Source organism: Artibeus jamaicensis, unplaced genomic scaffold, assembly GCF_021234435.1.
Source record: "Artibeus jamaicensis isolate MK-2021 breed Jamaican fruit bat unplaced genomic scaffold, CSHL_Jam_final contig_1132, whole genome shotgun sequence".
In the NCBI taxonomy this organism is placed as follows: Eukaryota; Metazoa; Chordata; class Mammalia; order Chiroptera; family Phyllostomidae; genus Artibeus; species Artibeus jamaicensis.
Window position 1 is genome coordinate 3699589 of NW_026521221.1, and position 24852 is coordinate 3724440.

Sequence of the window (24852 nt, forward strand, 5' to 3'; positions counted from 1 at the left end):
TGATCCTTTTTGGGAATTTGAAAAGCCTGAGAAGTTGTAATCACCAATCCAGTTTCTTCATAGGAGACCACCTAAAGAAGAGACAGATGTGTGTAATCTTGACTCATTTCAAGTACTGGCCTCGGACCCAGGTCCTGTTACCCACCCCCAGGAGCCCCACATCCAGGGGCTTATTGATTCATGGGCAGCCAGAGGAAGCTAGAAGGTGTTGGCTTCTGTGATCTTTAGTAGTTTCGTGGAAAAGGAGACAATTCTGAAGTCCTGTTGCCCCACCCCTCCAGCCCCTGGCTGTGGGATGGCCATGGGGTGTGGTGGAAGCTCTGGGCTCTGCATGGAGAAGCCTGGCCCTGGGCCCCAGCCATAGCACTAAATTAACTGCTGCCTTAGAACTCGAACTCTTTCTTGGTTTCATTGTCTTAATATGGAGAATAATGGCATTTAGGCTAAATAATCCAACAGCAACAGAGATAGACCCTCCCACCCAGGAGAGCTTTCCAAATTATTGGGGAAAATTTTTAAGGTAGACTTTAGCTGCTATCGTGCCTGTTCCCAAATACAGCTGTCCTCTTCCAACCTCTTACCTTTGGCCAGCCCCTCTGGGGAGTAACAAAGGAGGCATTTGAATTAGGAAATCCAACCAGAGGTACGTGAAGCCTCTTCTTCTCCAGCCCCCATGCTTGGCTTGCCTGGCAAATGGGTTTGTATAAGGGGCTAGGAGAATGTTTATGTCAGTGAAGTTAGTCAGTGACAGTTGAACTATCAGAGTGACAGATGAGCTGAAGTCACTGTCCTGGTGGCTTCCCTTGATGGAAATGGCCGGGCCCTGGGGAAACAGATCAGGCAGAACCCAGACTTTGGGCCCGGGTTGGAGGAAAGAAGAAAGAAAGGAAAGGTATCTGTGTCGGCCAAGGGGTCCGGACAAAAGAATTTCCTTAGTCCTGCTGTGCGCCTCTAACTTCCCAGGGTATCCTTTCAGCCCTAATTATGTTCCAGATCCGTGGTAAAGTTAATTAGAAAGAACTGGCCGGACACCTATAGAAAAAAAGTTCACAAAGGGTGGAGGAGCGATAGAGACGACATTCAAAGTGAGCCTTCTGGTTATGGCAGAAGAAATAAGCCCTATGAGCCCACACTACCCTAAAAACTGTCGCCTACATTGAGTGTGCATTCCCTTAGCACATCACATCTGTTACCTCATCAGATAGTCAGGGTTCTCTAAAAAACAAAGCCCATAGGATACTACTGGTATGTGTGCATATATTCAGGTGTATTTTAAGGAACTGACTCACACAATTGTGGGAACTGGCAACTCTGAAACTCACGGGCAGGATGGTAGGCTGCAAATTGAGGCCAAGAGTTGACACTACAACCCTGAATCTGAAATCTGTGGAGCAGGCCAGCTGTCAGGGAAACTCAGGCAGGATTTCGGTTACAGTCCTGAGTCAGAATTCCGTCTTTCCTGGGAAACCTTTTTCCACCCAAAGCCTTCAGCGGATTGGATGAGCCCGACCTACATTGTAGAATGTAATCTGCTTTACTTAAAGTAAACTGAGTATAGATGTTCAACACATCTACCAGATACCTTCACTGCAACACCTAGATTAGTGTTTCATTAAATAAATAGCCTGGCCAGGTTGGTTAACATATTTAATCATCACAAGTAGGCACCATTGTCTACATTTAACTGATGACGAAACATGAGACTACAAAGGCTAATGCAGTACCTTCTCAAGGTCTCATTTGTTATTTCGTGGAGGGGAGGGGCAAACACTCTGACTTTGGCACCGGCTCCCAACCAAACTGCCACACCGCCTCCTAAGAACACAGGGGGCCCTGGGGAAGGTGTTCTTCACTATGACGTCCAAAACACTATGGGGTGGATAAGTTATGGTCAACATAAGGCTGTCCAAACCTGAAGAACATTTTTATAAGAGTTTATTAGATCCCAACAGAGGACATGCTTAGAAGCAAGATCTCAACAGACTGAAAAAAGGCTTCCCAGAATGACAGTTTGCAGCTTCGTTTATGCATTTGGAGTTAAGGAGCGAACTAAAGATTTTGTGAACCTGGGGGAAAGCAAGGAAGGGATTGGATTAAAGGATAGTTTATAAGATTGTACTGGAGGGTAGCTGTGCTTCAGAGGGGTCTGAAAAAGAGACATTTCAAAGGTGTGTTACCCTAGATGGCAGGAACCGTGGGCAGGGCTTGCTTATGGCCAAGGTAAACCTTTTCCTAATGAAGGTTCATGCCTCCCCATCATGACCTGCCCAGCTCAGGACTTATGATCAGATCGCCCCGTGCAGTTAACTCTCAATCACTGGACTTGTCAGATTTACTACAGATCTCCTTTTTGGTCTACACCAGGGTGCCCACCAGCAATTTTGAAAAGTTCCTTCTGCCCTATTGGATCATTTTAAGGTGAAGATGCAGGGTGAGGTAAACTGTGACAGAAGAGAAAGAAAGTGTTGCCTTTCTCGCCCCACCTCTTTTCCCTCCATCTTTTCTCCCATCAGGCCTGGCAGCTCCTCCACACTGCGCTCGCTACGTTTTCCTTTCTCTCGTCTTTCCCTCTTTCCGTCCTTTTAAAAAATTATTTCTTCCTGAAAAAAATGAAAGTAAAAAGAGAAAATAGGGAATTTAATAGACAAAACTTAAGCTGCCTCTGATGTGTGTAGTAGCGACTGTCTTAATCAGATGTAGGACGAAGTAAGGGAGGGAAGAAGCAAAGTAAGGAGAATGAGGAGGGTCGGGGAGAAAATGTTTGGGAGGAGGTAGAAAAGAAGAGGGGAAATTTAAGCTTAACTCTGCAAAAACCTTTTGTGGAGAGTTAAGATTAAATTTCTGATTATTTTTTATGATTTTGGTATTTAAGTATTTGACCTATGGGCCAAAGAATATTCTAGTCATGAAAGCAGCTTTTGCAAACTGCCGCCCATTGGAATCGCCCGGTAGCTGTTAGATGCTGCTATCTAGACCGAGTGCTATATTTTGCTGTGTATGATGCATACCCACATTTTGACTCAAACATGCAGGAAAAAAATCTTTCATTTTAATTTTTTAATTCAATTTTGTATTTATATATCAAGCCAATTTGCGTAATATAGAGTATTATTTTGCATATGGTTATCATTATTGCTTTCTACAGTTAGTTTTAATGCATAAGCATACTATAAAGGGATCAAAAACATTTATATAGATACAGAATTAGCACTACCCGTATAGAATGCACATCCTTATTTTTCCCTAAAAAATTTGGGCAAAAAAAGTGCACATTGTACATAGCAAAATACAGGTAAATCATCATCTCCGGGAGGAGCCCAGTGCCCATGCTGGTTCAGCTTTCCAAGCAATGCCAGTTCTGCCCAGTGGAGAACCAGTGTCACAGTCCGCTGCCAGCAGAGACTAATCCCTGGTGACCGGAGGTCACAACAGTGATTACCCCTTGGGATGGGTGATGGGGAGGACATGGTAGTTAAAAGGACCGAAGAGGAAACCTGGGGTGTTCTATATCTTATTCTGAGTGATGGTTTCTTGAGATGTTGCATTTTATATCCCTTATTGTATATGTCTGATACCATAACTGAAAAAGTAAAATAATAATAATGCACGCACACACACACACAGAGCAATACCTGGTCCCTCGGAGGCTTAGATTGGTGTGGCCTGGGCATGGATTGGTAAAGCCTCCAGCCAATTACACTGCCCAGCAAGGCAAGAGCCGCCACTCGAGGGGGAGGCCGACCAGCTCTTGAGAGCAACTCAACAGACTGGAGCCACCTTGCTTCCAGGACACAGTGGGAGATACTCTTTGGCTCTTCTTTTCCCAGATTCTGTATTTACAGTTATCTTATTGGTAACACATTATAATTTCAAGTAGATTCTACAGTCCCTTATCTGCAATTCCAGAATCCCAAAAGGTTCTCAAAATATATATATTCTTTATTTTTTAGTAAAATGACACCAAGACATATTTGGCAGCACGCTTGACCTGAATTCATGTAAGACTATGTAGAGAATTTACTTATTTTACTTCTCAAAAAGTCACATGTTTTGCCTCAGAAATACCAATATGTTTGATTACAGAGTACTGCGCTGTTTCCCCACAGTGGGTATAATATAATACATGGTATTTATAAATTTCTAAATCCGATAAGTTTAATTCTTAAAGCCATCTGGCTCAAGGGTTTCAAGTAAAGGATTGTGGACCTATAGTTTCTTTGCATTATTAACTTCCAGTTTGGCCTCCCTAGGGATGTATCCTGTTCTAGGGCAACAGTCTAGCCCCAGGGAGCTGTCTGTTTGCCAGCCGCCTCTTGGTTTGAATTGTGCTGACAGGTGATGACATTTATCTCAGCAGGAGCCAGGTCAGTGTAGCCCAGTGTTGCATCCCTGTGCCCGGCGCGCAGCCTGGCATGGCGGGAACCCGGAGAGCGGAGGAAAGGAGTACCGGAGCACATGGTGCGAGGATTTCTCTTGTTTGACTCTCAGAGGGTGGCCTCTTCCAGTCTCCCCTGAAACCTTGGAAGCACCATGCTCTGATAACATCTCTTTAATTCTGTCTCTGTATCTCAAAAGGATGTGTTCCAAGAGGAAATCAGTTATTTGAAGACATTGTTTGAAAGAGCAGATAGATTTCTAAAGCAGGAAAAATAAGCCCACATAACCCAAAAGGTAGTATGGACTATTGCCGAGAAAGTAACGGTATTAGTGATAGAGTGATAATGTAATAGTTCATTGTCACCTGCAGTCTCCTTCACTGTGATTAGATGCATGTTTCACATGCCAGGGTTCGGGAAGATGTGGATTCACGAAGCTCTTCACTCTTCACGTTTTTTTCAGGGCTCAAACCAAGAATACAAAAACAAAAAATCTTAGATGTGCCTTTGGTGTTTAATAAGTGTTCTTTCGGCTTCTCTGATCCTGATAGCCATAGTGACCTGGTGAGCTTGGCCCCGGCAGACTGAGAACTGAAATTCCTCTTCACCCCCATCAATGGCCCTTGGCGCTGAAAGATTTCCAAGTTGTAGAGCTATTGCTTCCCTGGTGGCTGGGACGTCCCTTATTCCCTAAATCAGTGCTATTCAAAAGAACATTGTGCAGTAACGGAAGTGGTTTATATCTGTGCTGTCTCCTATGGTAACCACTGGCCACATATAGCTTTTGAACATGGATGTGATTAGTGTCACTGAGAAAATGAATTTTTAATTCTGTTTAACTTCAGTTCATTTTGATTTTGATTTTCATGCCACGTGTAGCTAGTGGCTGCTCCACCGCACAGCCCGGCGCTAGAGGTGGGGTATCGGCACCGCTCACTCCGACGTGAATGGCCGCATCGTTCCCAGGCTCTCCAGAGACCTCTAGGCTCAACTGTAAGATAGGGCAGGGGTGAAGTAATTCCAGAGGGAAAAAAAACAAATAAAGCAAAATAAAAGTATGGGCGCGGCAGTGTTAGAGAAGCTGGCTTGTCAGAGAACTGCCTCTCATTCTGTAAGGTTGAGCATGTTAGTGTGTGGTTGGTTGCAAAGTGGTAGGAAGAGAATTTTCTGAGGAGCAAGATCCTAAACAATCTGGTAAACACCACCACAAGAAGTTTGGACTGTACTGTCTAAAGGTGTGTGCGTCAAAGGGCATTTGTGATACCGAATGGCGTGGTATCACGGTGCCCTCAGCGGCGAGGCCTTTCAGGCTGTCCGGCCAGGGAGAAACACCTTCAGGGTGTTGAAGGTGCTCATGCAATCCCAGCGGCTGCTCTAAAGTTGTCTGAGAACTCTGACGAGTGGTTATCTGTGCCACTTGGCGCTGTCTCCAGGCCTTGGCACCTCTGAGAGCCGCTTCCCGAACACCAGAAGCACAGTTTGGCATGAGTGTCCTCCTGAGGTAGAATTGGAAGATTTCTTAAATGGCCTCTGCACGCAGCTCCTGTGCAGTACTGGGAGTCAGGGAGGAGCTCTTGGGGACCTGGGTGCAGGGTCGCCTTCCCACAGCCCCAGGCTCCAGTCTGTAACTAAAAGATAGGAGAGCTTGGGGGTGGGGGATGCATAACCACAGACCCCCAGATAATGGAGACATGGGACTTAAATTTAAGTGAAGGGCTACTAATCCTCTTCAAATACTTTTCAAGGGTTTATGAACTGGAAATCTACATCATTAAAACACAACCTATACCTTCTCTGTTTTTCTTTTATTTCCCCCAATTCCTAAGTTTAGCTATTTGGAGAAGTCTTTGTACCATGGGTTTTTCCTTTACTGAACTTTACAAGTAATTCAAAACATTGATTTTCATGGACCCAAACATTCTAAAATAAATTAAATCAAGAATTTCACTTTTCACTTAAAAAATGAAGTTTTACTTTGAAGAGGAGGAGGACTTCTTCGCAAAGATTGTCACAATCCATAATTTTTTCTCATTAAAAAAGAAGATACTAATATACTATTGGGAGAATCTCTGATATCTGCTTTGATCTGAATTTGACAAGTCTGAATCGTACAAGAACAGGTGATTTGCAGACTTCCTTAGGCACGTGGTAACTCAGGCCATCTTGCACTCTTAAGGACTGATTTCCAGGAGAAACAAAGCAAGAACCAAAAAAAATGATAAGTCTTCCCCATTAATAAATGTGCACACCTGACACCTACAGTTATTTCTCCTGTAACCATCGGGGGTTAGACTGTCAGTCTGACAACCTGTAAAGCTCTTTATCATAGAGAGCAAGAACAATCAATGCCAAATTACCTCAGGAATATTACTGATGACCTAAATGTCATTTTCTGTTTTTATTACTTTTCACTGTATTTAGCTTGTAATGCAAACCACTTTCTAATTAATTTGGTTTGGCTCAGTTGGAAATAGAAAAAGCTAACTATCTAATAGGCGACACATGTCCCAGAGAAACCGTACAACATCCCACTTCCCGAGATCAATCAGCCATGAAACAACTTACCAAACTTTTGTTTTTCTAGCAAATTCTTAAGAAATACAATAAAATTAAATTTGTCTAGTCTAAAGAAATGGGGAGAGACATGAATGAGCAAAGTGACCCGAAAGCCCAGTTTTATCTAGCTATCATCTCCCTCCTAGTTGTTAAAATATCCCGAAGCACTCGATCATGTTGCATTTTAATTTCAGAGCCATGTGTTATATTAGCCAAGTGCACATGTTCCTGATTTGAACTACGAGTTCCGCGGCTGTTAACCAGAGCTCTCGGCTGGCACGGACAAGGTCTCGAGCAGGTCAAAGGCCTAGAGCCTACATCTTGGTTAGATCTTACCCGCATGGAAACCAGAAGCCTGGGTCAGGGCAGCAGTGCCTGCGACGCCCCTGATTAGATTAAGCCTACATTTATCAACTACACAGAGAGTACACTTAACCTTTCAACTGGAGAGTTTTGATGTATCTTTCTGTTCAAACGAAAAGGTGAATGTTGTTCTGCCAAAGTCTTGGTCCAACAGCAGTGAAGCGGAACATGCAGCTTTTTCTAATTTCATCTACTACCAGGTTTAAACAGCAACAGCATGTAGGATGTACCCTGGGAAGCATTTTATCTGTTTTCCAAATTTATAAGTATGATATTTTGACATTTATAGAAAACTGCTTCATAATTTTACATCGCTTTCATTTTCTTAGGAGTGTACTATTTTCCCGTGGTTTCTACCTGTGTTTATTTACCAGTTCATTCAGATGTAGAAGATCCGAGCTATTCTGTCAATGAATAGATTAACATCATGGAACCCGTATGGACAGGCAGCAGTACCCTACTTTTAGAAATTTGATTTCTCATTCCAAGTATCTGGCTGAAATATTACTTTGAAACATTATTTTTTTCTTCAAAATACAGTTTAATTCTCTACAAAATTCTCGTTAAACTTCTAACAAGACAGATTGAACAGTGTAGTTTTAGATTACGGCTTTCCGGTTCCACTAATTCGCCTTCTCCTTTGACTGCCTACAGTTGTACCTCCCAGACCTGGGCTCCGCCAGGGGCCTCCGTGGCCCCGGCTTCTCTGTTGGATAGATTCCTGGGCCAGCAGGGGGTGGTGATGGAACTGATTTCTTCAGCCACTCGTTTCTCATTGAGAGTCTGCTTTTGTCTTGTCCTGGGGGCTTGGGTTGGGGGTGGAGGATAAAGGTCTCTTGACTCTTGGAACTAACTTTCTAAATTCTTCGGTATCAGTGTCCTTGTCCTGTGCTAGGACAAGGTCATCTATAACTACATGCTATATACCCTTCAAGATAAAATTATTCTTCATGTTAAAAGGACTGCTTTTCCTATCATCGCATTGCTTCTGCAGGGTGCTTGTTCAGTTAAGTAAACTCATTTCATGTGACATATACAGAACCCCGGTCCAGAATGCAGGTTCAAAGAGGGGAAAGGCAGGAAAGAACCTTCTAGAGAAATAATTCTTTCCTCCAATAAAATAAAGATAAAATGAGCTAATTTTAATTACATTACAAGTGATTGCCAATCACTCAACATAGTGATTGCTTCTGTTCCTCATTTGTGTGAAACCTAAGTTCTTAGCCATTTCGAACCTCTTCTCAAAAAGAAGCTGTTTTGATGATTTACTTTTATTTGGAAATAATTTTTTTAATTTCCTGTTACATGTATAGACGTAGTCTTTCAAAACTTCCACATGAATTACCATTTCTAGCTTTCTGTTTTAATAATTTTGATCCCAAAGTTCTGATCATGAGCTTGTATCATTTTAAAGTTATTCTGAATTTGATATTTACCAGGAAAATAAATACATACCAGCAGAGATTATCATTATCTTGATTGCTGTTGATAGGCACATTTTGATAGCACTTAATTTATTGAATATGTATTGATGCGTCAGTCAGTAATATTTACTGAGCCCTAAGTATGAATAGAAAACAAGTATTTTATAATCATGTCCAAAGTTAGTGACGGGGGAACAAAGAAATATATATGGTGTGTGCTGAAAGTATTTTTATAATATTCCCAGTTTCTGAATAAATCCCTGCACCTTCACAGCCTATCAAACTCACCTTCTCATTTCTGATCACTTTTGGTTGGACAACTGTTTGTCGACTCTTAGATAAATCTGAAAATAATGGTTCATTTCCCTTTATTCCTCAGTTTTTCAGAAACCTATTTTATACGTTTCTATATTTTATTTTGTATATATTATATAAAGGGTTGCCAGCTTCTAGCTATCAAGGCCTCGGACTATCAGCTCTTCAGACACCTAATCAAACATTCAGGAACCGTTTCTTGAGCATCTACTGTGCACCAGGCTCTGTTCTGGACATGGGGTCTAAGCCTTAAGCTTTTTTATAGGTAATTGGGAAGGTGTGGCTGATGACCCAGTTAATTGTACTGCTGAGTTAGCCTTCAAATTGGCAGGCTCTGCATAATTTATTTTAGAGCTTCACTCGCTTGCTTTTGGAATATTTGAGCCCCTTTTGGAGAGACTGCGCTGTTCCGTGTGCTGAGGAATGTGATCCTGAACACTAAATGCTGCTGCCACAGGCCCCGCAGGCTTGGACTGATTATACGACCTCTACCTCCCTTGCCTGTGCATTTTCTGGGTTGTTGGCTTCATCACAGTCAGCTTTCCTCTCCCTCCCAGCCACTCTGTTAGGAAGTTCTGAAGCTTCTGACCCCGCAGATGTCTCGGGTGGGGGTCACAGGAGGTCAGGAGAGAATGAGAGAGACATGGGGCATCCTGGGATGCAGGTCAGAAAAATGGAGAGAGGGGCGACACCTCTGTCCCCCATCAGTGTTTTTTTTACTGAGTCTGAAATCCTTTCTGTAGTTGCTTGTCTTTCTCCACCCCGCCACCAACTTTCCTTCTGTTTTGCCTCTAGTCTACCGTATTTTAATAAGACTCCTCTCCACATTTACGTCCTCTGTGACCATTCTCTCCCTCTCCTGTACTTGTCCCAGAGAAACAGTATCTATGAGGCTTGATTGTGAAACGTTTCTTAGAATTCATCAATAACACATTGAGGTTTCCCAGCTTAATTTGTATATATTTATCCTGGAATACAGTATACATCTCTCTAGCATACAGTTTTGTAGTTTGGCTGCTGACAGATTCTTGGGGTTGGGAGGGGAGGAAGTTATATTTTTAGCAATAGTGCTTCTCTTTGTAAATGGTGCTCTGCATAGTCTGTCTTCCAGTTGATTTACTGCATATGGAATCGACTCACTTTAAGTACACTCTCTAGTTTCGGTGGTTTACAAAACCAATAAAAATATAAAATGCCGAAATAAATATTTAAGATTCCTTTTCTGCATTGCACTAAAGATATGATGAAATACATTTTATAAGAAAGTATTTGCACTTGAGGAATTCAGGTAAAAGTCATGAAGCTATAATTAAAAACAGAGTTGTAGGGACTAAGTAAAATTTGAGGGAGATAATTAAATTTTACTTATTCATCTTATTTTTATCGTGTATCCATTTAAACAAAGCCAATCTTGATGGACTATAAAGTACACCATATGTTGTCATTTTAAAATAAAGATCTGTGTTTAAATTTGGCACGTCTGCCCTGTGCACGTGTGCCACACTCGCTGAATCAGAGTCCCTCTCGGCACAGGCGGGCTTCAAGGAGACCCCCACCGATTGGTTGGAGTTCCCCAGACACGTGAACCTATCTGCTGTCTGAGTTTTACACGCACCCCCAGCCCTACTCCTCCTTCAGTGATCCTGTGCTCTAGGTGGGACAGTTGCTTTTTCTCTTAAAAAAATGTGCCAGGCCCCTATATGAAAGGCCATCTCACAACCCCCTAAGTCCAGTTATGTTCTTCAGTATTCAAATCTCACTCCCTGCCTTTTCTGGAGGCTCAAGCCCAAAAGGAGATCTCAGTGGTTCCCAAACCTGGCTGCATATCAGAATTAATGGAAGCACTTGTTTAAAACAGAGATCCCAGAACCTTCTCCAGACCTAACTCTGACTCTACATCTGAGACCTAGGAAGATGTATTTTACCAGCTCCACCCCTCCCCCAGCTGACTGTGATACAAGCTCCTGGGATTCTTCATTGATTTGGGGGGCAACCAGTAGTGCCAGGGAAAGAACAAGGAGTTCTGGAATTGGCAAGATCTAAGTTCAAATCTTAGCACCTGCCCTTAGTAGCTGCCCAGGGGACCAAACTTCTCTGGGTGTCAGCAGACTGGAAAATTACAGTCTCTTTCCCAAAGAACTTTTGCGAGGAAGAATGCAATATCGGTTTTAGAAACCAATTAACCAAGTTGGTGCATCAGAGAGTGTGGCTTCAATCTTCTGAGTATGGTCCAGTGAAAGACAGACTACTTTTCCTGGGTGGAGCATGGTGGCCGGTCTCATCTCATGCGTGGTCATACTAGACCACACTGAGTGTTAGTAACTGTCCCTTCTCTCCCTCTTTCAAAGCACGAGCAAGTTTTCTGTCTTTGGTCCAGAACGCTCACTGTCATTTCTGCTTACCATGATTCCGACGGAGAGTGAGTCTCGATTCCCGGCACGTTTAAGCACCTTGTCACGTGGTGTGGTGGGTCAAGACATGGGAGCACCATGCCAATTTGGGACCGGAGACTAACTGAATACTGAAGTAGATTCCGTCGCCACCTTTTTTCTTTTTTTTTCAATTTTTCATTGTATTTGTTCCATTACCCTCCCCAGTGTCATTTAAATGGGCTTTTCCTTTTCTTCATTCAGTAGAAGAGAATCATACAACTAGTTGGGACCTCTGAAACCACCTCATCCAGCCCTCTTGTTAAGTTTCTGTAACTTCCTGCTAATAAATGCTTGGTCAGAAAATCTCATTCACTCACCAGGATGAGTGGGGAAACCTTCCTGAAATGAGACATGTGCGAACCAAACTGTACAACATTTTTTATTGTATTTTAAACTGTTGGTTTGAACTGTCGGTTTAACCAATGGTTGTAGCACTTGTAGTATAATTGTATAAAGTAGTACAATTAGAATCCTATTACAGATGAATCCCTTCACAAGCTACAACGTTTAGACACACATCTCACGCCTGTCTTCTGTCTTCAGCTTTTCTCTTTTCATCTGCAGCTTTTGAAAAGGAATTCACTCCACTGATGAGTTGACTTGATTATCAACAGTGAACAACCTTGAAGACTTAGATAAATGAAAGAATTATGATGAGCCCCATTTGCTAAAACAAAATGTATAAGTATTTGTTGCTTATTAAGTACTGGTTATAAGATGGATCCTGGACCATGGGTTTGTTATGCATTCATTCTATGGATATATTTTATTAATCCTTAGAGCCATCCTTAGAGAAGATGTTATTATTTTACTCATGAGTGAACTGAGTCCTGCCCTGGATGGTTTGGCTCAGTAGACTGAGTGCCAGCCTGAGAACCAAAGGGTCGCTGGTTCCATTCCCAGTCAGGGCACAGGTCTGGGGTGCAGGCCAGGTCCCCAGTAGGGGGCAAACATGAGGCAGCCACACATTGATGTTTCTCTCCCTCTTTCTAAAAATAAAAATGAATTAAAATATTTTTTAAAAATAGAGAGAACTGAGTACTGCTACAAGTCAGAGGACTAGTAAACACCTGTGCTAAGAATCCAATTTAGGTCTAACTCCAAGGGTGTTTAATAGCTATTAATGACATTAGAACATGATTTAGGCTGAGGTTCCTAACATTTTGAATTAAAAACTTGTTAAAGATATGAACTTCCTCCCTGTGTATCTTTGCCCATATGCAAAATTTTGCATACGGTTTCAGAAAATTCAAAGAATCCCTGAAACCCAGTACTACCCAATGAGTACCCCCCTCTAGATTTAGCCTGACAGTAAAGACTGTTAAGTAATTACAAGGTAAATAAGCCATGTCCTCATGTCTTTCACACATTTGTTTTTAGCATTTTAGATGGGAATAAGAAGGAATAGTCTAGTAACTTTGATGTGTGTATTCCATTGGGTTTAAGTACATGTTACAACCAAGAGTTCAGCCTGCTCTTTTTGAGAGGCAAAGACGCCATTTTCATTTTTTAAGATTCCTTCTTGTTTTTTATTTATAAAGCACACTCTAGGATTCACTTTTGCATATAGAAACAAAGACTGTAATAGAATTTTTGTTTAATATTAGGGTCAAAAGGGACCTCAGAGATCATCTGGCCCAGCCTTCTCACCAGCAGGTGAGGAAGAGGCCCAGAAACTTTCTAAAGTTGACTTCGGGTCACATAGCCAAGATCAGTCATGGTCAGGAGGGGAATTCAGAACTGGAGATTATTTTTCCAAAGGTTTTACATATTGTACTGAATGAACCACTATTCCTGGCATATGCATATCCAAATAAGCAATAGGTACCCACTTTTCATTTTAAACCCATTTCTTTTTAAACCACTGAAACACATTCTCACTCGATTAAAAACAAAACACAGACAAGACATTTAACACAAAATTCCTTTCAGCCCTATAAAAGTTCAGGTAGAAGCTGTAGTACATATTCAAGAATATGGTGCAGAGGTCAGGAGCCCTGATACCACAGTGGGATTGGGGAGACTGGCTTGTTGGACAGACCAGAGTCTAAATTATCAGAAGCTTACTGGTCTTTACTCAGATTGGTTACTCCTTTGCATCGCCAATCATGCATCCTGGCAAACAGTTGGGGCACCTGTGCTGGACCTTAGGCACACAGACACATAGGATCAGTCCCCATCCTCTCAGAGATCTCAGACACCAGAGGGATTAACAGACAGATACAGGTTGTGGCCCTACAGCATTTTACATGGTGAGGGAGGCAACACACTCAGCACCATGCAAAAGCTAAACAGCATCTGGAAGCATTCCTTCTAAAAAAATGGCTTATTTCCTCAGAAGGTTTCCTCCTGCCCCTGCTAGTGGGGCTCGGTGGACTGAGTGCTGGCCTTAGAACGGAAAGGTCGCTGGGTAGATTCCCAATCACAGCCACGCCTGGGATGTGGACCGGGTTCCCAGTTGGGGTGTTTGAGAGGCGACCAACCCAAGCATCTCACCGCATCAACGTTTCTCTCCCTCCCTTTCTCCCTCACTTCCCTTCTAAAAATAAATAAATGAAATCTTTTTTTAAAAAAGGAAATAAGAGGAAAAGAGAAACAAAAACTTAAAAGAAAAAAGGTTTTCTCCTTAGAGGAAAATATTTTGAGTTTATTTTAGCAGAGTATTAGCCAGTATGCATAGATTTGCCTTCAATGGGGATTCTCTCCCAGAAGTGGCCGTGGATCATAACAGACTAATTAAGAAATAGGAGGTTGTTTTCTTTCAGGAGACCAAGAGGCACCCACCCTGTTAACTGGGTGTCCCCAGTTACCTTAAGGGACATGACGAAATTCCCAAAATAAATGTAATTCTTATCCCATCGTTGTACGTAAACAAAATACATATAATGAGAAACACTACTGTAAAAAATCAGTGGTCGGGCAAAAACAAACTACAAGGAGGAAGAGCTATGTTCCCAAAAGTGAGTGGGTTTTTTTGTTAGATCAGCAACAGTGTGGCAGCCACGGACATTTTACAGGAAAATGGACCACATCGTCATATCTCTGCTTCACTCCTAGTCGGTCATCACTCTCTCAATGAACTAATAATTCTGCATTTTTGTTTTGCTGTAAGAAGATTCTGTACTGAGTTGTGAGATAGTAATGGCATGTTCAGACTCAGAATTTTTATGATATTTTAAGTTGCAAACAACTGTTTCACACCAGGACAGAGAAAAAGAAAGCATGTGCAAGCAAGCACGCTTATGTGTCTGTTGATATGAACTAATGTATACAGGAGTGTTTCATCTGGGACTTCTCAATGCATTATAATGCAAATTGCATTTATAAACTGGCCAAACTATTGATGGCTTTATTGAATGGAATAATTTATCACAGGAGCATTTTAGGCAGATGACATTTCATCATCAAATAACAGTAAACACAATAGCCATTTCCCATAAGACTCTTCTCTTGAGCCAAGGGCTTAAAAAAAAGAAAAGAAAACTTGCCTGGTTCCAAACATAGCATCGTACAAAACAGTTGTTTATTGCACCAGAGAAGAAAAGAGTTCTGCCAGCCAGACATGGTGGACAGGGAAAACACGCCGTTGTGTGAGATCATCCCAAGGAACCTCCATTTGTCCCTCCTTTCCTAATAATGTTTGACAAGAAGAGATGAATTTTTAAAGCCCAAGTCTCTTTTATGCCATTCATTGGGATAATACTATGAAATCTCTCCTCGGGTACTCAGAGTATTACAACATCAATGACCTGTCAGCAGCTGCGCACAGTTTTCCTTTTTAAGACTGTGTAAAGCTATGGTTAAATTCTAATTTTCTAAAATAGGTTTAAGTATGGGGCGAGCCAAAATTAGGTGCACTTTTCTTGCTGGAAATCAGACCGCAAATTGTACATTGTACTTACAAAGATGATTAAGGCGGTCCAGCTGCACACCGGCAGTTCAGCAGATTAATTGGAGCATGCAGATTTGTGTAAAAACATATGTTGGGATTGGGCGAGCCTTTTTTTTTTCAAATGCAGCTTAAAAGTTTTTTTGTGAGTCCCCATGTGTAATTTGTGCATTATCTAATTCCCCGCTAAAAGTCTTCAGATGCAACTCAGATTCACCAAGGGTCCAATATTTAAGCACTTTCGTCAAAATGGAAATGCCTTGTCAGTACCTTTCTCCCAGTTAGTTGGCAGCAACTGCTGTCACTCACTAAACCCAGAGTGTTCATTGTTTCAAAGTTGTCACATGAGGAAACCAGAGTCCCTTGTTGAAACAAGGTGTGGACATAGGAGGAGCCTCGGAGCCCTGATTCAGGTGAATACATTGTGAACACTTGGGAAATCGAAGTTGGAATTCGCTGGAATCCATGGATTAAAAATAACTCAGACGATTATGGTAAAGATTCGTGATAACGAATGCAAAGTGCCGGACGGAGTGCCTATTGCTCAGCTGGGGGGCTCAGTAAAGGGTGGACGGCCAGAGGGGGTGCCAGGGGACAGCCCAGCAGGGGAGGTGGCCATGGCTGGGGCTGCCGAGCTTGGACAGCTAGGCCACTAAATCAGTGATTTCAGGAAAAAAACAATCAGAGTACTCACTTACAGCAGCTGTGAAAAACTTCATAGTTCAATTTGTTGCCATATACTGTGTGGCAAACACTGGTCCTTGTGCCCTTGTTTGCTTAAAAATCTGCTCCAAATGCTCCTGTTGTTTTTATATTTGCTTTGCAGCAATAAAGAATAATCTCTCATTTGGTGGATAAAATCTCTAATCTTCCATGAGGATTTTTTAATTGGAATTTAGTTGGATCTCATTTTAAATAATGCTTAAGCATTGAGTTGTACGACCTCTTCTCTTTTCCATAGGCTCTCTTCGGTAAATCAATTTCCCCTTTCTCAGTTCTTCATGTGCTGCACATCTCTCCTTCCCTTTGCTATTTTTCCCTTCAGTCCCATAAACATAATCAGGCACTCTTAGAGAAATAGGTTGGAGTTCCTACAGGCACCATTTTCGAAACAATCCACCTGCTGGTTTTATGGACTGCGAATGTGTGATTTTTCCCCACCCAAGTGAAGCTATCAAATGCCATTAATATAAGTGGTGGCTTGCTTTGGTGGTGAGGAGATGGGCTGTCTTCTGAGCATCAGTGAGGTTCACTCCAAATGTCAGGGTGCTGCCCTGTACGGTTTAGTTTGCTTACACAGATTCCCCAAAAAAGAAACTGTAGCCTCTGACTTTTATGTATTTTTGAGAATGGGGTGAGTGACTAACATTTACATGGGGGAAGTTCCAGGCCAATGGATCAGCCCCGGGAAATATTCCCAAGCCAATCACAGAACTGCCAGGGGTACTCGGGTTCCCTTCATAGTAAAATTATGAATGTAGTAACTTGCCGAGAGAGGCACGGAGCATTTCAGTCATCTTTGTGCTATTTTGAGTCCTGCTTTTAACTGAAGAAAAGAGTTGGGTGGGCCACACATTTGGATCTTCTGGGCCTCGGTGGTTCACCCGAAAAAAGGTCAGTTGATGATGGACATCCTGGGAGTACATGATTTACTAACCCAGCAAGTTGAGTCGCCATGCACCTGAACAGGAAATTCAGCCAAGGGCATGTATGAGGCAGGTGCAAAGGTCTACATACAAGTATATGCAAGACACAAGTAACACAGATACACACAATCAGGTATGTACTTCAGTTCAAAGAAGAGTCACTGATCAGCCTGAGCTGGTGCCTGGACTTGGGACTTTTCCACACCTTGCAACTTGAAAACTTGCTCTCCAGTGACTGGTGGAAGAACCGTTCACATTTCCCTGTGCAGATAACTAATTGCAAGTTGAGCACCTCTCAGGAACTCAAATACTTTTTACAGAAACTATTGGTAGTTATGCCATAATTCTTGAACCCAGGACTCATTGTAACAGAGAAGCTGCTTGCTCAAAGTTAATTCAACCCTCTATACATGTTATGACTTGTTTTGACCCTCTATACCTTATTAACAGCTAAACGAACGCAATGAATGCTCGCAATGAATGCACATACACCTATGAAAGACCTTTCAGATTGGCCAATGTTTTACTAATTCCTCCTAAAAGCTAATTAAACTGAGATCAACAAGCAACACTAACATGGAGACATATGAGCCCTTCTGGTATAATACAAAGTTCATTAATCCTGACTTCCCATAGCTACTGGAGTTAAACACTGACAGTGTTCATAAAACAGAATAAAATTAAAGAGAAACAAATGAGGAATATTTCTAAGTAAATGTGCATGTCCTTAATATAAAGTCGATTTCACTTTTAATTAGAGTTCAAGTCAACAAAGCTGAAAATACATATTTTAAAGTAACTTTCTATTTCTTTGTATAAAATTCTAAACTCTCAGTCCAGTGAATTTCTACCAATGTCGCCACAGTCAGTGACTGGCACAGACTGGGTTTTGTTCTCTTTCTCCTACACCTGCTCATGAAAACTGCTACTTATCAAGATCCCCTTTCTGTTTACTAGATGGGGTACTGCCCGAGTCTTGAAGCATTCAATGAAACCAACTGGATCTTAAAATTGTTTTAAAAAGTGCTACTTATATTCTCTTTAAGAAATTGTAGTATTTCTGAAATCGTCCTAGATATATAGATTCCGCCGTTGTAGTCCTTCGTCCACTGTGTGTATGATGTATCTGCCCCCGCCCATAGTAGGCGCATCATCTCATTGTGACAGCCTCTCGTTTTTATTCTGTTAGTATAATCTTTTTATCCTGTGTCCTTCTGATTGGTCATTGGCACAACGCCCAGGACATCAAAACTTTATTATATACATGACCGTACAGACCCCAGCATATAGGCCACCAGTGTACCAAGTGCAGCCCATCTCCATCTAACCTGTTCTCATCATCCTGCTGTCTCTCCACCCAGTTGCTTTCTTTTCTTCACCAGCAAATGTCTTCAAAGATTCCTGTGCACTCAGGTGCTCTACCCCCAAGGCTCTGCAGCCTCTTAGCAACAGCTGCGGCAGCACCTTCTCATCACACCCAGCAGAGATACCTGGGTCCTTCTCTGGCCTGACCTCTGTCCTCCCTTAGACACAGGTAACCCCACTCCTTCATGATTCCACTCTTTCCTGACTCTCCTTCCACCCCGTTGGTACCTCTCAGGTTGTGCAATCTTCTTTGCTAGGTCCCCTCCCTACACTTGCCCTTGACATTCTCAGCCCAAGTTTAAATCCTCAGACCCCTTCTCTCTCTATCCCCATTAACAAACCCTGTGTATTCTCCTGACTTCAACATAATTTCCAGATTTATATCAGCAGTTTGTTTGTTTGTTTTTTAATTTCAGATTCAGTGCCTACTGCACTGATTTTCATACTGACTCCCAGTAAAGCCAGTAAGTACCAGACACAGGCCTTTATTCTTGTCCTAGCCTTTGTCTTTATCCTTCCATCCTTCCCTGTCTTACATTTTCTTCCTCACACTTCAAAACCAGATAGAAATTTCACCTCTTTCGTGAAATCTCCTCCCCTGTCACTCCTCCACCCACTCCCCATCAACACATGGAACTGTAGTAGCTTTTCAAAAATTACAGCGTGATAATTAGTAGCTATGGTTTCACACTGATCCCACATTCTCATTTGCACTAGCAAGGATATCTACTATTAAGAATGATGCAAAGGCATAAATAAGGATCATGTTTTTGTCACTCCAAGGAAGATAGTTTTACCCCCTAACCTCTGTACCCTCTAACCTCTTTAAAATCTTAATCTCTTGTAGGTAATTTAAAAAGTTCTTTAGCCTTTTGTTGTGTGAGTATCATGTCTTTCACTGTATCCAGAACTATGTTGAGATTATAATGAATATACTTAACTCCCCAAAATCCATTAGGTTAACTAATGTTATATTAGTTAATATATTCTTATCATAGCACTATCGTGAGACTTTAATTGTGCTATAGTTATAGTCAGTTTTGTCACGTAAGGCCTGATTTCTGTTTGAAAAATGTTACAAGTCCTTTTTCAAAAAAAAAACATTTCCAGTGGATAGCTATAGGAATCATAGCAAAAGGCCAGAATCAGATAACATGTATAACATATTTCATATTTCTCTAAATAAATTAGGAGAGTAACTTGTTGATCGGAATTCTGCACCTGCCACTTGTAAAATTGGACTAAGGCCAATAGATTTCTACTTACCTGAAAAGAAAATGTTGCCTCATGTTTAAAAAAGAAATATAATGATAATTATGTTTAAAAAGAGAAAAAACAAAAAACAAGTAGGCCCTAGCCCGGTGAGGCTGCAGGTTCAATCCCCTGTTGGGGGACACAGAGGAGAAACCACCCAGTATTTCCCTCTCGTGTCAGTGTTTCCTCTCTCCCTGCTTTTCCCCTCCCCCCTGCCCTTCTCATTCTGTTTCCCTTTGTCTTCCCAAAATCAATAAACAGATCTTCAGGTGAGGATTTGTTAAAAAGCAGATAAGTAGTTTGAATTTAGGTATGATTTTTTTTTAATTTCTAATAATCTAATTAGTACATCCTGACAGATTAAAAAATATATCACCTTCAGATATTTTAGGATACCTGACAAAAATCCTATTGTATAGATTTAAATATTCATCTGTGGATACAAAGTAAGAAGTAGCTTGTCAGAGGTGATGGCATTGAAATGCAAAATATTGTACCTCCGGGACAGGATAGTAAGAAGCCAGGAAATTTCTTGGAAAAGAAGTTTTCCAAGAAAACTGAGCCATATAACTCATTCAGACTGGCCTCATGTAGTACCCTAACTTACCTGCCCCCTTCTCCTTTGCAGACCACCAATCCCTTAAGCATTAAGCTCTCAGAACAGTGAGGTTCTCATCTGCATCACGTAATCTTAGGAACAAAGCCTGGGGTCTGTGACCACAGAGACAGAGTTTTGGTCCAACTGGAGATAAGATCTAGGCCTCAGTTGTGTTTCAGTTCCAGTCCCAGAAAGGCAGCAAAACAAGATGAATCAATACCATGGCTGGCATCGGGACAAGATTCAAGGACCGATGACCCCCACCATAGCTCAGATCAATCCGTAGAGACCACATCCCTGACCCAGCTGTTCATTTTGATGAATCAGCACATTAAAGGACACATCCCGAAAGCGGATGGATATTCTGTTGAGCTCCACCCCTACGAGATTCCCTAGAAAACAGATAAAAACCCTTCAGACAAAGGACCCAGTGTGTGCTTTCTCTCTAGAGCACACTAGCATCTTCTTTCTTCAGGAATGTAACTTTGCTTTCTTCCTCCTGAGCTCTAAGGGTCCCCACCAACTTGCAACCACGGGAGCAGTGGGCAGAATCAGCTCGTCCCAGGCTAACCCCTAACCCATCTCCAAGGGCCCTTCTTCTGCCTCTGTAACTTGCTTCCTGAGTCCACGCAGCCCAGCTGGCTCACTGCTTCCGTCGCTGTGACTTTCTTTCTGGAAACCCAAGGCAGCTCTCTGAGCAGCCAGCTCGAATCTTCTCTTTGAGCGTGGTTTCACTTTCCCTGCCGAATAAACTCCCTCTTGTGCTAGAGTTCTTGGCTCTGACTGCTTACTTGGCCAAAGATTAGTTTCAAAACTTAAATGCATTTTAATAATGCTTAGCAATTACATCAAATTTGTAGCATGTAAATACTCTGAATAATAATAAATCTTTTGATCTGCCTATACGAGCTAAGATGCCAAGTATAAGAGCTCATTTTTTTTTTAAATTTTAACTCAATCAGTAATGAATGTAATAGAGACTGTGGGATAAAATCACTCAATAGCGCTTTCCAGGGTTTCTTCCTCATTCCTGGGGGAGGAGTAAGCAGAGCCCAATCCTGACTTCAGCGTCTTGCCTGTTCATTTCTGGGGACTTCACTCAGCTTCCCTGAATAAGTCATCCTCCTAAGTAATGGATCAGCATTTTCTAGAAAGCATACAACAGTATACAAATGTAAATTGGTGCTATTTTCTCATGTCTGGAGAAAAAAGAAAGTGCCTTTACTTTTACTTGTTTCTTTAATGTTTTCAGACTTATTTAGATTAGTAAAATTGTTTTTTAAAAAAACTTTGTTTTCCCATACTTCCTGAAATATAAGGAAAGGAGAGGCTGCAGAAGTATCCTTTACACTAATTGTGCCCAGTGTCCCGAGTCCTTGGATATTTTCTGTCATTTAACTTTTGGTAATTGAGGGACAGTCACCCAAAGAAACTGATCCACCCCATACATGTTGACGAGTTCCAACATTGAAAATCAATTTTTGAGTTGATTATGTTCATTTTTAGAATAAGTGTACAAACATTATAAATAAAGTCAAGTCGAATTATGCTAATCACTTTGATAACAGAAGACAGGCATTGAAAAAATATGTACCCTAAATGCTCTGTGACCTTTTTTTGTTTCTCATGGTATATATTTTTTAAGATTTTATTTATGTATTTACTTATTTATTTAGAGGGGAAAGGAGGGAGAAAGAGCAGGAAAGAAATATCAATGTGCAAGAGAAACATGGATCTGTTGCCTCTTTCATGCCCCCATATGGGGACCTGGCCTGAAACCCAGGCATGTGCCCCGAGTGGGAATTGAACCTGTAACCCTTTAGTCCATAGGCCAGTGCTCCACTGAGCCACACCAGCCAAGGCATATTTTTTTGATAAGTGTGTGAGTACTGAATCTAAGCAAAATGAAGATGCAAAATAAGAACTTTTGTTGTTATAATTTTACACACATTTTATAGTTACTGAATGAATAGCATTAATCCTAACCAAAAAAAGTGAGATTCAATAAAAGAACAAGCCTCCTATTTAAACATTTTTCAAATAAATTGAGACAAAGTCTGGATATTACGTTATGAGTCTAAAAGTCTTCCTCTTAAAATTATGCCCTACACATAATATTTTTCTTCCTCATGGAAGTTTTTATTTCCATCTTCTTCCAAAATGTTTGAACTTGTGCTGGAGAACTTGGGAGCAGCATCCAAACATCTGATGTTTTTCAGTTAAGAGTTTTCAAAATATGACATGGGGACTATTCGTGCTACTAAAGACAGATCCAGTCCAGAGCCAGTGTGTAGTGTTGGGTGAGAAAAAAAGAGCTCTTTTGAGATGGTGACTGTGGTCTATTTCTGTAAAACCAATGCTTGGTCCAAAAATAAGCCTACGGGGTGCTATAAACGTGTCGGGAGCTCTGGGTGATTGATTTGTGTTGGCTATGTCATGAAAACAGACAGAAGGCACAGGCCTTGCTTCCCTGTGGGGGTCGTGGTGGTAAATTGCCATATTTGTCCCCGTTAGGAGCCTAGCTTATTTGATTGTGGATGTAACAACTTCACAGGCTGGACTTTTTGTCTCTTGAGATCCCCAGTGTCTTTCTGTGAAGTCTATCTAAATGACACAGCACCTAGCTCTTCAAGCACAGACACTGGTAGGGATCAGAACAGTTGCCCAAAGTCTTTCCTAGTCCTAAATTAAATACGACTTTCCCAGAGTGGTTCCCTCTCAGTAGTGCGGCCGGAAGTAGACTTGTGTTAACCTGAAAGGTAAGGAAGGAGTGCCAGTGTTGTCGTATTAAAAACATCTCACAAAGGTTGAGATGACCAATTGAAACTGAAAGGGAAAAGTCCTAGGCCCACTTTCCTGTAAAAATATTCTAGTAGACTTCCTGAGAGAAAAACAGTATCTAAGTGTGAAAAACTGTACCTCTGGCTTCCACTCGGGTCAACATCCCTGACTGTCCTGCGTGGGGAGGTGTTGGAAAGCTCATTGTGCACACAAAGGCAAATGACTGAGTAAAGCCCTGGTTTTCAGGCTGTTCAGTTCATCCTGTGTCTACCCTTAGGTTCATGATTTAAACCAGACTTAAGCAAAATAGCTGTGCAGTGATGCTCCGCATAACTTTTCCACCTGTCATTCATGCATTCAACAAATCATTTTCAAATGATTCAACAAATTATTTTCTTCAATGTCTAGCTTGTGGCATATACCACTAAAAGCCAGGTAATGATAAAGTAGGCAAGATATTGCTTTTGTGGGACATACTATTTGTGGAGGAGGTGAGCATTAAATAAACACAAATAAATATGTAATTGTAACATCTTTTAAACATAGACAGTGAGACTCCAGTTTCTTTTGTCATTTTGCTTCCAAATTTTTTAGGATCATAAAATAAATTCCCTAAATTTAAATAGATTTTACAATAGCATATGTCTGAAGAGTCATAAATAGCTCATTAAAAAATAAATAGCAAACCTAGTCATTGTTTATGCAAGACATTGGACCTGATATTAGGAGTTTGGGTTATTTAGTATAAATAACCCAATGAGAATGAGAATTCTCATTTCGTACTGAATGAGAATTTGGACACAACCAGTTGCCATAACTAATTGCTCATATTTTTCTTCATGTTTCCTTCAACAAATGTTTCTTTAAATAGTGATAATGGGTGTATTTTTGCAATGCCCTTTTAATAATGGGATGGGGTGGGGTTTTCTCTCTTTGACATTAAATGTTACCAATCTGACAAGGACTTTGGTTACATCAACAACCACACAAAAAAGTAAGGTCTTTTGCAAGCATGAGGCACTCACAGATTACTTCAACTATCATCTTGCACTGGCCTTCGCATGGCCTGTTAGTTCAAGCCCTAAAAATAAACACCTATTAATTAGCTAATGGCAGCAAGGGTGGACCAGCTCTCTGACTGCAGGGACCTCAGTCTAACCTCATTCAATAGCTTGTCTGATGTCACCCAGGATGAGGCATTTTGCAGCCAGGAATGCCTTTAAAAGAAGACAGTCACAAGCTTAACTAAATGTTTAAAATAACCCCTGTGACTCCTCCCCACACTGACAGATTGCTTTCAGCTCTGCGGACTCAGACCGTAGCACCAGACCCAGCGGCCTTCGTGGGCCAGCCGAGAGCCACCCACGGATTGTAAAGTAAAACCTCAGGTTCAGTGTAGCTCTCCCTTGTCTTGCTTTTAATCAAAAAACAATCAGGAGGGAACTCACTCCTGGAAGTCCTTATCTTCATAAAATTTAACTAATGACTCCTGTTCAGTTAAATAAGGTTGCTGTGTAACTCACGGAGGGAACTGTTAGCCAGTCACCTCCTGCCCGTGCAGACTTCTCAAAGAATACGAATTGAAGGAACCCCGTGGAGGTGGGCTGTGACTGTTCATCTGCACACACTTTGTCCCACGGCTCTGGCAAGTTGAGCCCACAGTATAGTATAGTTTTCAGGGGTTTTTTTTTTTTGAGTGACAGTCTTTTTTCTGTATGGAGTAGGAACAGTGAGAGGGGAGGATTTGTTTTAATGTATACTTTTCTTTAATGTGTTTATCCCCAAATAAGTGTGCTGTTGTAGACACTTTGGCCTTGCACAAAGTAAATATTTAGCTGACAGATTTCAGAGAA

General features: G+C 41.5%; 1 protein-coding gene across 5 annotated transcripts in view; it reads left to right on the forward strand.

The window, feature by feature from the left end:
- The window catches only part of CDIN1 (CDAN1 interacting nuclease 1), a 215803-nt gene that overhangs the window by 174807 nt on the left and 16144 nt on the right, over positions 1-24852 (forward strand). The window contains exon 11 of one of the 5 annotated variants that reach the window (XM_053665463.1): positions 12031-12052. The exons of the other annotated variants lie outside the window; for them this stretch is intronic. Coding sequence (XP_053521438.1) covers positions 12031-12037 — 7 coding nt within the window. The 3' untranslated portion in view covers positions 12038-12052. Of the gene's footprint in view, positions 1-12030; positions 12053-24852 lie in introns of those variants that run through there. 5 annotated transcript variants of the gene reach the window in all.